This window comes from Rhinopithecus bieti, unplaced genomic scaffold, assembly GCF_001698545.2.
Source record: "Rhinopithecus bieti isolate Rb0 unplaced genomic scaffold, ASM169854v2 scaffold_25394, whole genome shotgun sequence".
In the NCBI taxonomy this organism is placed as follows: Eukaryota; Metazoa; Chordata; class Mammalia; order Primates; family Cercopithecidae; genus Rhinopithecus; species Rhinopithecus bieti.
This window is the reverse complement of record NW_016811676.1, coordinates 402,179-416,091: the sequence shown is the minus strand read 5'-3', so window position 1 is coordinate 416,091 and position 13,913 is coordinate 402,179. Positions and strand designations below refer to the sequence as shown.

The following is a 13,913-nucleotide window of genomic DNA, read 5'->3' as shown; positions in this document are numbered from 1 at the left end:
AAAAAAAAAAAAAAAAAAAAAAAAAAAACCACACACAAAGGCCCTAAAAGCAATATAGGCAAAGAATATGAACAATTATTCATCAGAGAATAAATACAATGGGCGAAATGATAAACAAATGCCCAACTCCCTTGTTTAACTTAATGGCAGATCCATCCATCAGATCAACAGACATTAAAATAGAAACAAGCATTGTATGACTCCCTTTACGTGCAATGTCCAGAATAGGCACATCCACAGGGTTCAAAAGCAAATGAGTGGGTGCCAGGGGCTGAAGGACGAGGACCACTGGAGTGACAGTCTCCTCTGGGATGATGAAAACATTCTGGAATTAAAGGTGATAGTTGTACAACACTGTGAATATAACTAAAAAACACTGAAAATGGCGAGAAAGGTGAATTTTATCTTTAAAAAAAAATGGAAGGCCAACAGGTGACACCGGCTAATATATGGTGAGTGGCATTTTCTTTTTTCTTTCTTTCTTTTTTTGTTTGTTTGTTTTTTTTTCAGACAGACTCTCTCCGTGTTGCTCAGGCTGAAGTGCAGTGGCATGATCTCGGCTCACTGAAACCTCCGCCTCCTGGGTTCAAGCAATTCTCCTGCCTCAGCCTCCCCAGTTTTGCCAGTTAGCCAGGCTGGTCTCAAACTCCTGACCTCAAGTGATCCGCCTGCCTCGCCCTCCCATAGTTTGTCATTATGGCAAACTATGCAGTCATTACAGGCATGAGCCACAGCGCTGACCAGTGAGAGGCATTTTCATGTGTGATGGAAGGATGAGTTGGTGTGGTCCTCCTGGAAAGCAGTCTGATCGCTTACACCCTCTGACACACGATTTCACTTCTGGGAATTGATCCTATGGAAATTTTGAGCAGTGCAAGCACAGACTTATGTACAAAGAGTTTCATTGAAGTATTGCTGAAAATTCAGGGGAAAGGGGTGGGGAGAGACTTAACTGTTCAACAGTAGGGAAACGAGTAAATACATTATGGTAAACTATACCGCCATTAAAATGATGATTAATAAGAAATTGTAATATTATGGGAAATGCGTATGACACGATGTTAACAGAAGAAAAGACAAGATTCAGAAATGTGTAAAGTGTAACTCTAATTATGAAAAAGTGGGCATGTGCACACACCACGCCCTCCAACAAACTGTGATCCTGGACAAGCTACCAACCCCCCTGTGACTCAGTTTCCTCATTTATAAAAAGAGGATAATCAGTCCTTACATCATCTGGTTGTTGAAAGATTAGATGATCTATTTGAGGATTTAGAACACTGGCAGACACAGCTGAAGGGCTCAAAACATATTAACTCTTATCTGACTGAAAATGACAGATAATTGTCACTTTCTTCTTTTCGGCTTTCCTTGACTTTCTAAATTTCCAACAAGGAGGAGGTTTAACCAGAATGACATGTTTTTGGTTTTTTCACATGGGAAAGAAGATTGTGGGGGTTGGGAGGCAGGAATCCAGTCTCCATCAGGCCCCACTACCCCGTCAGGATGAACCTGGGGGCATGAGGCAGTGCTGCCGTGTCACAAGCATGCCACCGGCTAGAGAGAGGCCTCTCTGGGACCAGGCAGAGAGCAGCGCTTTTCTGCCCAGGCTTACTTAACATTTGCATCTCAGCTGACTCAGATTGCTGCTGAAGGGTGTAGGCAAAGACTGTGGCAAAGAGAGAAGTCTGACAGTGCTTCTCCTTTGGGGGTTTGCTTCTCTAATGAAAAGATACATGGTGTCTACTTCTAGCTCATTTCACAGAATTACCTCATTCTAGCCCCACTACAACCATGGGAGGCGGGCAGCACCAGGAAACCGGGGCCAACAGAGCTTGAGGGCACAGCTGGAGTTCAGCCCAAGTGTCCTCAAAGTGGCAGCTGTGGGAGGAGGGTGCAGTGGCCTCTGGAAAGTTCTCTGTAGCTATTAGGCTGGTATAGAAGTACCTGTGGTTTTTGCCATTACTTTTTTTTTTTTTTTTTTTTTTTTTTTTTTTTTTTGGAGACGGAGTCTCGCTCTGTTGCCCAGACTGGAGTGCAATGGTGAGATTTTGGCTCACTGCAACCTCTGCCTCCTGGATTCAAGCCATTATCTCTGCCTCAACCTCCTGCATAGCTGGGATTACAGGCGAACACCACTACGCCCGGCTAAGTTTCGTATTTTTTAGTAGAGACAGGGTTTCACCATGTTGGGCAGGCTGGTCTCGAACTCCTGACCTCATGTGATCCGCCCACCTTAGCCTCCCAAAGTGCTGGGATTACAGGCCTAAGCCACCGCACCCAGCCCTCTAGTTTTATATAAATATACTATCCAGAAAATTAAGTGGCCTTCCTGCTTCTTCCAGAATTTCTCCTGCAGGCACAGCCATGTCTCGGAGACACCCTGGGGAGGAAAGTAAACTTTGGCCCTGAGCATAACTTCTATTTCTATTTCTGTTTCTATTTCTGTTTCTGTTTTGGATTTGTAAGGGCTAAAAAGGATACCAAAAATGCCTGTCTTGGGTTAAACAGGGTCCCCCAGAAAGATATGTTTCACATCCTAACTCTAGTAACCTATGGATGTGAACTTATTTGGAAAAAGACTTTGCAGCTGGAATCTTGTGAATCTCAACGCAGAATCATCCTGGATTACCCAGATGCACCCTAGATCCAAAGTCAGGTGTCCCTAAAAGAAAAGTCACAAGCTGGGCACAGTGGCTCACACTTGTAATCCCAGCTTTAGGTGGACGGACCAGCATAGCCAACATAGCGAAACCCTCTCTCTACTAAAAATACAAAAATTAGCTGGGTGTGGCGGTGCACGCCCGTAGTCCCAGCTACTAGGGAGGCTTAGGCAGGAGAATCGCTTGAACTCAGGAGGTTTAAGTTGCAGTGAGCCGAGATTTCACCACTGCACTCCAGCCTGGGCAACAGAGCGAGACTCTATCTCAAAAAAATAAAATAAAATAAAATAAAATAAAATAAAATAAAATAAAATAAAATAAAATAAAGTCACAGACACAGTGGAGCGAGCCACGTGAAGATAAAGACAGACTGGAGCGATGCAGCCATGAGCGAAGGAACGCCTGGGGCCACCAGGAGCCAGAAGAGGCAGGGAGGATCCTTCTCTAGAGCCTTCGGAGAAGGGCAGCTCTGCTGATACCTTGATTTCAGCCTTTCGGCCTCCACAACAGTGAGAGAAGGAATTTTTGTTGTTTTAAGCCACCCAGTTTGTGTTCATTTGTCACAGCAACCCTAGGAAACAAATCCACCACCCTAATGGGAAAAAAAGTAGTCAATGGAATCCCTGTGCCCTCATGGTTCTTGTCCCTCCCGCAGGGCTGGGGGGAGCTCAGTGAATGTCGTCGGTGACACTGAAACCAAGCCACCTACTCCTTTGGGGACTGGGTCTCCAGCACACTTGCATTTCTGCAATGCAACCATGCCTCCGACTTTCCCTCAGAGCAGCTGGTCAGTCCCTCCGCCCCAACAGTGGCAGGGGGAGTGTGTGGAGGCGTGAGCCCTCACCTCCGCTCTCCAAGTCCCAGACTGTTCTAGGGCACAGCACAGTTCTGTGCTCTCCAGGCACATGCCTCTCCCATCTCCCAACTGCTCTTGCTGCTTCAGAGCCCTCTCCACTCTGCTCTTCACAGCTGCCTGTTCAAGTCTCCTGGATATCTCATTCTAGAATTGACACACCATACCTGGTTTGCACAAGAAAACTTTCTACCTCCCATATTAGTGACACCAACTGAGAAGTTCCATCCAAACACTAAGTAGTTGCTTCTCTACCAAGCTTGGTCTCCAGAATGACAGGGATGGCTATGAGATCATGATTTGGTCTTTAACAAAAGACAGAAAAGGGTTGTTCACACCTCCAAGTCTCCACATGCATCAAGGAGCAAGGAAGAAGCCATCTGTGCCTGCCCAGCCATAAGTCCTGGTTGTCACGGGTTTCTGTCCGTAGAGACTTGGGGAGGGAAAAGCAACAGCGAACCCTGGGAGTATTGAGTCCCCGGGTCCCAGTCCACACCGAACCCAGCACACCACCCATCTGTGGACCCAGTGGCTCATGGGCCTGCCGTCTGCTCCCACTTGACACTGGCAACCTGTCCTCTAACATCCCTGAGCCAACAGAAGGCGCAGCAAGAACAGAGGACACGCCATCTGGGCCACACTGCAGAAGACCCAGCTCCTCTAACTGTCTGCACCCCATTATAAAGCACTCCTGACCGGCCATGGGCATGGCAGGACTGGACAGCAGGAGGATGAGGCATTCCACTCCATCCAAATTAATCTTTGCCTCGGTTTGGATTCTAAAAGTGTATGGCTGGGTGCAGTAGTTCACACCTGTAATCCCAGCACTTTGGGAGGCAGAGACAGATGGATCACCTGAGGTCAGGAGTTCTAGATCAGCCTGGCCAACATGGTGAAACCCCATCTCTACTAAAAATACAAAGATTAGCCAGGCGTGGTGACACGCACCTGTAATCCCAGCTACTTGGGAGGCTGAGGTAGGAGAATCGCTTGAACCCAGGAGGCAGAGATTGCAGTACACTCCAGTCTGGGTGACAGAGCAAGACTTTGTCTCAAAAAAATTTTTTTTAATTTAAAAAAAGTAGAAGTGTCACTTTTTTTTTCGAGACGGAGTTTCGCTCTGTTGCCCAGGCTAGAGTGCAGTGGCGTGAGCTCAGCTTACTGTAAACTCCGCCTCCCAGGTTCACACCATTCTCCTGCCTCAGCCTTCCGAGTAGCTGGGACTACAGGTGCCTGCCACCATGCCTGGCTTATATTTTGTATTTTTAGTAGAGATGGGGTTTCACCATGTTAGCCAGGATGGTCTCGATCTCCTGACCTTGTGATCCGCCCGCCTCGCCTCCCAAAGTGCTGGGATTACAGGCATGAGCCACCACTCCCGGCCAAAGCGTCACTTCTTCAAACATTTCAGTGACTAGAGCATCCCCACTATGTCCAGATGTTCCCAAACCACCTCCATTGGCAAATCAAATCGGTGTTTGTTAACCCTTGTTAACAAATCTTGTGTGTCCCAAGATGACCTCTCCCATCGTGGAACAGTGGCCTTCCTGGGCTTCCCCTAGCCGGCAGGCGTATAGCAGTCGGAGACAGGGCTCTGCGTGGGTTCAGCTCCCAGCTCCGCCACCTCCCAGCTGTATGAAGGTGGGCAAGTGGCTTAACCTATCTGGACCTCAGCGTCCTCACTGGTAAAATGAGGATCGTGACCATGAGACTCTCCCTTATTGGGCTGGTAATGTGTTTAGTCACTTAAACTAGTGCCCCACAGCAGTAAGAGCTCCATATCCAGCAGTTCATCCACTGTTGTTGCTGTTATTCACAAATGGTGTCCAGATCATAGAGTTTAGGTTCCACATCCACAATCTAGAATCCAGGCAACTTCCTGCTCCTACACCTGCTAAAGTCTCGCTGAAAGGGTGCACACAGCTGCTTGGGAACCGACAGCACGCAGCTGTACTTAATCATGGGGTGGAGGACGCCCCACTCAAGGCTTGACATTCAAGTGTGTATCATGGATGATAACTGCACCAACAAAAGGGACATGTCCCCCCCAGCTCTGTCCTCAGCGCCTCCTCCCTGACCAGCTACCTCCCGTGGCTGGGGTGGGTGTGCTACTCACGGAGGTGGTGTGCGTAGCGGAGGTGGAACACGTCGCAGCCATGCACGTGATGGTATAGGGTCTTCTCGATCAGGTCCTGCGGCTCGTACCCCGTCACCTCGGTCACCCTGCGGGGGCACAGCGGCTCAGTGAGTTACACCACTGCAGACTGCCTTTCATTTAAACTAATATTGGTTTTGCCAACTAATCAAGTGCTAAAAGGCTCAGGGGGGAAATGTTGATTTTGGAAACTAAGAATGATCTTTTTTACAAGAAGCAAGTCTTTGAACTCTAGCCCGGTACAGGATGTAGCACTATTCATGAACGGGAATGTTCTTCTGAAACCACCGGCTAAGAGAATGTTTGGAATGGCTTAAAATTGTAGCCTTTTTCGAAGTTCAGCTTATCAGGGAATGCTTACGAGTGAACTTTGATACCGACATTGTGAGAAAGCTGCTACGGTGAGAAAGAACGCACTCTTGGAGGGCTCTGGGGGGACAGTCCTGTGCGAATGTTTTTTATAAATTGTGGTAAAATATACATAATATAAAGTTCACCATGGTAACCACTTCTAGCATACAATTCAGTGGTATTTGGTGCACTCACGATGTTGTGTAACAGGCATCACTGCCCCTTTCCAGAGCTTTCCATGACCCCCAAACAGACATTCTGTCCCTATTAAACACCAGTTCCCCACTGCCCCCTGCCCAGCCCCCAGTAGCCTCCATTCTACTTTCTGTCTCTAAGAATTTGTCTCTTAGAGAAAGTTCATGTCCGTGGGATGGCACACCATGTGGCCTTTTGTGTGCGGCTTCTTTCACTCAGCATGATGTTTCCAAGGCTATCCATGCTGCGGCATGTGTCTGAACTTCATTCCTTCTTAGGACTGCATAAGTTTCTGTTTCATGTAGACATCACATTTGGTTCCTCCATCCTTCTGTCTGTGGACATTTGTTTGCACATCTTGGCTACTGCGGGCGTGAGTGTTGAAACCTCTGTTGCATGCTAGACACTGTTGATTGGCACAGATGGTCTCAGGATGCTGCCGTTGGGTGATTCCCACTATTGGGAATTACGGAATAACTGGAGACCTTTAAGGCTCCTATGAGGGGAGGATTGGCTCAGACCCCCCAGAAGACAGGAAAACGACCTAAGATATTGTGACTAAAAGGAAAGCCTTAAGCTCTCTAGAGAAATGGAAGCATTTTCCTGGGGCTTACGTGACACAACCCCTCTGTGTTCTCATCGAGCCCCAGGCATATTAATTTCCCACTTCGGCTCTTTGAAGAAAAGTGGCTCTCAGTACCCAAGACCACATCATCACCCGCATGGGGATCGCTCTGGCCGTAGGTGGAAGCTGCACGTGGCAACGATGGTTTCCCAGGCTTTGGGCAATGGGGCCGGGCACCGTGTCCTCAAAGGGGGTGGTCCTCAACATCCTGGTGATGGATTTTCAAGAACAGATGATAGAGAGAGGGATGAAGGGATTCCAAGGCAGGTGAGGCTATGGTGCAGAGTCAGTCCTGGAGACCGGGTGAGGCTGGGGAAAGAGGGAGGGCCAGGGCTGGGGGCCCTCCCTGCTAGGATAGGAGACATTAGCTGTAAATTAAGCTGAGAAACTTGACCTCACTTTCATTCTTTAACCCGCTTCCCTTTCTGTTAAGATCTGCTCAAGCTTTGGGTCGTAAATCTCGGAGAGCCTCATGTTCCCCTGGAATCATTCCCTGTTTGGTGTACTCATTTCCATGGTGTCCTACTAGGGTAGAAAGGAGACAGGGCTTGCAGTGGTGGGGAAGCGGGCCTTGCAGAGCCCAAAGTCATTCAGGGATCAGGGGACTTGTCCAAGGGCCACCTAGAACTTCAAGCCCCATCAGAATCTAACTCTGTGTGGCAGGAAAACTGAGCCATCTGGCTTCCCCCAAAAAGAAAACCAGACATCTCTACCATGTGGAGATGAAAGAGGCTTCCCAGACCCTTTGGATGCAAAGTTACAGAACAACGGCCCCAAACGTGTAAATGAATCAGAAACACATATATTAAGTTTCTCATCAAAGTACACACTGGCTTTAAAAATTAAAGGGAAATGGAGGGATTTGGCAGGGTGCCCTCCCAGTTTTTTCCAAGCCTCTAGTGTCTGAAGACCTGTCAGAGGGATCTGCCAAACCCCAAACATCGCTGTGTTCACCCATCCTTAGCAAAAGCATCAGCTCCAGTTTCAAAGAGAAATACCACAAAACCCCGACAAGCCCAATTTCAGGTTACGGCGAGTTCAGTTGTGTCTGGGATTGAGCGGGGTGTGGTGCCAGACAGACCCATGACCACCCTCACTCCTATGACTTGGGGCCGCAAGACCTCGGGCCAAGCCCTCGCCTGGTCCCTGGGGTTTGGACCCAGAAGGGACATCTCCCACCCTGCTTGACCACTCTGCTGTCCTCCCAGGGCTGGGCCAGCCCAAGCCCCAACCCCTTGGTGACAGACCAACCATGATGACTGGGAAGGCCTCTGCGGCACTCTTCTGGCCCCTTTCAGCCCCTCCTATGTGACTGCAGCTCAGAAAAGGCGTCAAGGCTTTGCTAGAAGCTTCCTGATATGACAGGAACAACCAGAGATCTGGGAGAGGCAAAACGTCTCCTTCAAGACCACCAGCCTTCTTTTCTTCTCACTCCAGGGGTGCAGCCCCCACACCCTGAGGCTCGGGAGCCCCCACTGCTGCTACAAAGCCCCATCCAGGCAAAACCTCCTCTACCTTCAGCTGCCTTTCCAGGCAGTGTGGATTGAATGGCTTGGAAAGCCCTCAGGTCTCTCCTCTGGGGACACCATGTCTTTCCTGTTCTCGAGAATTCATCAGTCTCAGGGGTTTCCTAGAAGGACCAGAGGAAAACTAGGAGACGAAACAAGGGAGAAACCAGTTGGATCCTCCCAGATGTCTCCGATAATGACCTTGGGCAGCTGATGTCCTTCCAGCCGCCTCTCAGAAGTGGCTCCCAAGTCAGAAAAGAGGGAGCGGGAACAGAGGGGTCCACTCCAGCTGGGGCAGCTCGGCTGCCTTCTCTCCCTGCAGGGCCTCCCTCTGCATGGCAAGAAAATGGCATTTGTCGCTCTTGGCCATCCCCAGTGGTGCTGGCAGCTTTCCCCAAAGAGCACTGCTTCCTCTCTGCTTGGAGTTTCTGGGAAGATCCTGGTGACCCTGACATGCTCACCCTTGTCATTTCCCTGCCTCTGAGTGGTCCTGAAGGGTGTTGACAAGGAGCCAAACCGACTCCTGTCTTTATCTCTTGCCCCTAACCAGGAAGATTTGTTTTTTCTCTATAGAGCATCAATAAATGGTTAAAATGATCAATTTTATATGGTGTGTATTTTACCACAACTTTAAAAAGTGAAAAAGAAAAGAAAGCAGTAAATTCTAGCTTCTGGACATACAGAAAGCAAAATGTATCTCTCTTTCCCCCGCCAAAGACTCGTCGCACACACACCCCATATCAGGAGTGGGGTCTCTGATGACTTAGTCCTGCCTGCACAGCCGAGGAACCTACCTGCCAAGAGCTAAAGTGGCCTTGCAGCTAAGAGAGGCTTCGCTGTTTTAAATGCCTCAGTCTATTATCTAATTTCATCTTTCCTAGCAGTGAGCGAGCAGGTCGTGCTGCTATTTCACATAAGAACGTGGACAAGGCCTGACTAGCGCATGGCCTCAAGACTTGGGAGGGGTTTGACGGTTCCACAGCGTGGACATGTGTCAAAGCATCACATTGTACCCCACAAACACCACAAAGCCCTGAAAACCAAACGCAGTTAGCATTTGTCACTTAAAAATTCAATTCAATTTTAGGCTGTGCGCAGTGGTTCACGCCTGAAATCCCAGCACTTTGGGAGGCTGAGGTGGGTGGATCACGAGGTCAGGAGATCGAGACCATCCTGGCTAACACGGTGAAACCCCGTCTCTACTAAAATACAAAAAATTAGCCGGGCGTGGTGGCGGGTGCCTGTAGTCCCAGCTACTAGGGAGACTGAGGCAGGAGAACGGCGTGAACCCAGGAGGCGGAGCCAGCAGTGAGCTGAGATCGCGCCACTGCACTTCAGCCTGGGCGACAGAGTGAGACTCGTCTCAACAACAACAACAACAACAAATTAATTAAAAGTAAAATTAACTTCAATTTTAAAAAACTTGGACTTTTAACTGCAGACCCAGTTAAAAAACTGGGACTGCAGCCGGCTCTCGGGGAGAGTGAAGGCCACTCCAGCACGGGTCTAGAGAGCAGGTCCTCCCCAAGGCCAGGGGAAATGACATCATCCAATCCCCTCCTCCCAGCCCAGATGTAGACAGGGCACCCATGAGCGGTGGGCAGGGCATCCCCCAGGGAAGGCAGCCTCTCTGCTCCCAGCCTCAGCCCTGTGGTGGCTTCACACCAGCCTGAGTGCCAAGGCCCCCTCATGCCGCACTCAGGGTGGAAACCTTCCGTTTGTTCTAAAGTCCTCCTTGGACACAGGAGGCAGAGCTCTGACATCACGGCCTTCAAAAAATCCCAACCTGTGCTCACAGCACATGTTTTCATTTCAAATTCTAGTGATTCAAATAAGTAAATACAATAAAACAAGGAATCAGTAAGTAAATAAGTAAATCAATAAGTAAATAAGTAAATCAATAAGTAAATAAGTAAATCAATAAGTAAATAAAATAAAACAAGTCCTTGAGTCCTAAGGCTGACATATATTCTTTCAGTTCGTAAATTGGTTTTGCTTAATCCACATTCCTATTATGACTTATTCCTCGTTATGATTTGACCAAGATGGCAGCTTTCAGGGACCCATTTCCACCACCAGTGTCTTCCAAAAAGACACAGCCACGGTGGCAGGTGCCAAACTCACCTGGAATCCAGGAATATCAGCTTCAGGTCGAGGCTGGCCCTGAACATGAACATGTTACTATACAGCTTGATCTCAGTGATGGCACTGGGCGGCAGCGACTGGCCCACGGCCACCAGCCCCACAATCTGGTAGCAGGAGTCGTACAGGGACATGTCCAGCATATACTGCCTGATCTTCAAGTAGCCACTGCAGTGAATGACCTGGGAGTGGAGAGGGCAGGGTCAGCCACTGGCCGCCCAGGGTTGGGCTGGTGCCCACTCCTCCTGGCTCATTTTCTCAAACGTGCTGAAATTCTCCCAGCCCAGCCTCTCCTCCGCTGTGCAGCCCAATGTGCTGACAGGCACCGGTTCATTGCTTAGGAGAAGTGGAGACTTGTGCTTCTTAGGAAACCACATAATAGCTGGATGCGGTGGCTCATTCTTGTCATCTCAGCACTTCGGGAGGCCGAGGTCGGGGGATCGCTTGAGTCCAGGAGTTCGAGACCAGCCTTGGTGACATGGCGAAACCCCGTCTCTACAAAAAATACAAAAATTATCCGGGCATGGTGGTGCATGCCTATAGTCTCCAGCTACCTGGGAGGCTGAGGAGGGAGGATCACTTGAGCCCTGGAGGCGGGGGTTGCAGTGAGCCGAGATTGTGCCACTGCACTCCAGCCTGGGTAACAAAACAAACACACACACAAGACAACAAAAAATATCATAATAAAATATAAGGGTTATCTTATCCAATTGATTGTACTGTAAGTAACTACAAATTAGGGCTCTGTAATATGTGATGGAGATATACCTTACGAGCTCGCTGCCAAGCTGTGAGTAGGTAACACAATAAAGGCATCTGGGGAAAGCCAAACATTTGTTCCACAGTGCTCGCATCAGTGACTGTGCTGCTTACCACCTTCCAATGGGATTGAACTTGGCATCTGTATCACTTGACATGCTGTATCACTCCAGTAAATAAACAATTCTGTCAGTAGAATTTTTTTTTTTTTTTTTTTTTTTTTTTTAAGACAAGGTCTCACTGTCGCTCAGGCTGGGGTGCAGTGGTGCAATCAGGCTCACTGCAGCCTTGACCTCCCAGGCTCAAGTGATCCTCCCACCTTAGCCTCCTGAGTAGCTGGGACCACAGGCATGTGCTACCATGCCTGGCTAATTAAAAAAATTTTTTTGTAGAGACAAGGTCTCATTATGTTGCCCAGACTGGTCTCGAACTCCTGGGCTCAAACAATCCTCCCACCTTAGCCTTCCAAAGTACTGGAATTACAGGCATGAATCACGGTGCCCTGCCCCAGTACAATTTTTTGAAGTCTTCATTTTAATGTATTTTATTTCCTTTATTTATAATTCAAGATTTTATCCCCTCATAATAGTAAGCCAGAGTGGCCCTTCCAATTGCTATAGCCAAAAGCCATACAGACAAAAACGCAGTGTTTCAGTGTCAAACAGAAACATCTGTACAGCCTCGAGCCTCACTACTGGAAGAATTTATTCAAGCTGCAGTCTGTGAAATCTTGACAGGATCATTGTCATCACGACAGCAGTGAAGAATCTTAGCCCTAAGTTCTCTGTTCCAAAACCCTTCCTGCAGGATTTCTGAATGCATTCATCGTCTTTAGGGCTGAAACACATCTTAAAATCCTTCTAGTCTGTTCTCCCATTGTATTAATGAGGAAACCAAGAACAAGACAGTGTTGTGTATCACTTAAGATTGGACAGTGGACAGTTAATAAGTGGCAGGAAAAAAGTCAAGACCCAAGTCCCATCCAGGCGTGGTGGCTCCTGTCTGTAATCCCGACACTTTGGGAGGCCAAGGCAGGAGGATTGACTGAGGTTAGGGACTCAAGACCAGCCTGGAAATACAGCAAGACCCTATCTCCACAAAAAAAAACTTAAAAAACTAGCTGGGTGTGGTGGTGTGTGCCTGTGGCCCCAGCTACTCAGAAGGCTGAAGTGGGAGGATCATTTAAGCCCAGGAGTTTGAGGCTCCAGTGAGCTGTGATTGCACCACTGCACTCCAGCCGGGGTGACAGAGCAAGACCCTGTCCCTTAACAAAAAGACCCAAGTCCTCTGAAGAATGTCTGTAGGCTCCTGGGGCCCCACCGTGGCCCAAAGAGGCTTAGTATCTGGGACAAGAAGGAAGAAACATATCCCCCAAACTGTAACAGCACAGTGAGATACAGGTCAAAGGAGGAGCTCAGAGTGGGGTCAAAGAGGGGAGTTGGGGCGGGGCCTTCCAGAAAGAGAAGACAAAGGCACAAAAGTGCCCTTTCCTCTCACCCCATCCTCCTCCCTCCTTTTCTAGGGGGAAAATCCTCCTGAAAGAAAGTTTCTAGCAGCCTCCTGCCTCATACTGATGGGTTATGATGTCTGTCCTCTGAGGTTGGAGAGATGGCAGTGAAGATGCCTGGGAGGAGGGTGAGGAGCCCAGACAGGGGACAAAAGGGTTGGCGGGGGCACTCAGCACAGACTTCTCCCGACCCACCTTTCCCTGAGGAGCGGCTGACTCTCGTGCCCTGAGACGCGACCTACTCCTCCATTCTGGAATTAACCAGAACAAGCAGTGGTGTCTGGCAGAGAAGTGGAGCCAGGGAGGAGCATGGGCTGGGCTCAGAGTCCCAGCTCCGCCACCGAGCCCCTTGTGCCATCCCTCCTGTGGTCCTTGACTACAAAACCTGGCCGGTGCTGCTCATTCCAAAGGGCAGCTGAGATGCTTGAGGGAGTGGCCCAGATGTGGTGCTGCAGATGAAAGCTCTGCCTTGTGCCTTGGAAAGGGCTCTAGCATTACTGTGGTGCACACCGCCATAGGTGGCACGGAACTTGGTGGAGCATCCTGAGAGGAAAAGCAGGGTCCGTGCTCTGGATACCACTCCCGGCTGCACCGTGCCCGGGATGGGCCTCAATAAACTCCAGAGGCGGCAGCTCCAGTGGGACTGGTCCACATGCAAAGGACCAAGGTATTAATAAAATCTGCCCTAAGCCACGCTGATTCCAGGTCTTATGCGATGAATTCCAGCCAGCCTGGAACATCCTCCTAAAACACCAGCTGTCACGTGTGCCTCCAACAGACTGTGCCCCATGTTCCTGGAGAGTTCTACATTAGTGGGGATGATATGTTTGCGTTCCCATGCCTTCCTTTCTGCAGAAGCTCTTGAAAACACACAGGGAGGACCCGCGGCCAGCTCCTCCCCGCACCCATGACTCCCCGTACCTTGTATCCACTGCAGGTCAGGCCCGCGTTCCTTTTCGCCAAGACACACTTCATTCGAAGAAAGAACGACCTCTCTATCTCATACTCTGCAAGCAGGAGCAAGGTGAGGTTGGCAGCTGCCCCTCCGTGCTTCCCCCATCCTTCTTCCAACCTCACCAATGTGTTCCCAAGGCCAGACGCGGCTGCCAGAGGCCTTCTCAGTGTGCCCAGACCCTGCTCAGAGATCTTCAGCCT

General features: G+C 49.3%; 1 protein-coding gene across 2 annotated transcripts in view; it reads right to left on the bottom strand.

Annotated features, from left to right (window-relative positions):
* Window positions 1-13,913, bottom strand: part of SIM2 (SIM bHLH transcription factor 2) — a 43,580-nt gene that overhangs the window by 5,380 nt on the left and 24,287 nt on the right. For both annotated transcript variants that reach the window (XM_017894642.1, XM_017894643.1), the window contains exons 5-7: window positions 13,680-13,765; window positions 10,475-10,674; window positions 5,633-5,739 (exon numbers count right to left, since the gene is read on the bottom strand). In XM_017894642.1, the coding sequence (XP_017750131.1) occupies window positions 5,633-5,739; window positions 10,475-10,674; window positions 13,680-13,765 (393 nt within the window). The remainder of the gene's footprint in view (window positions 1-5,632; window positions 5,740-10,474; window positions 10,675-13,679; window positions 13,766-13,913) is intronic.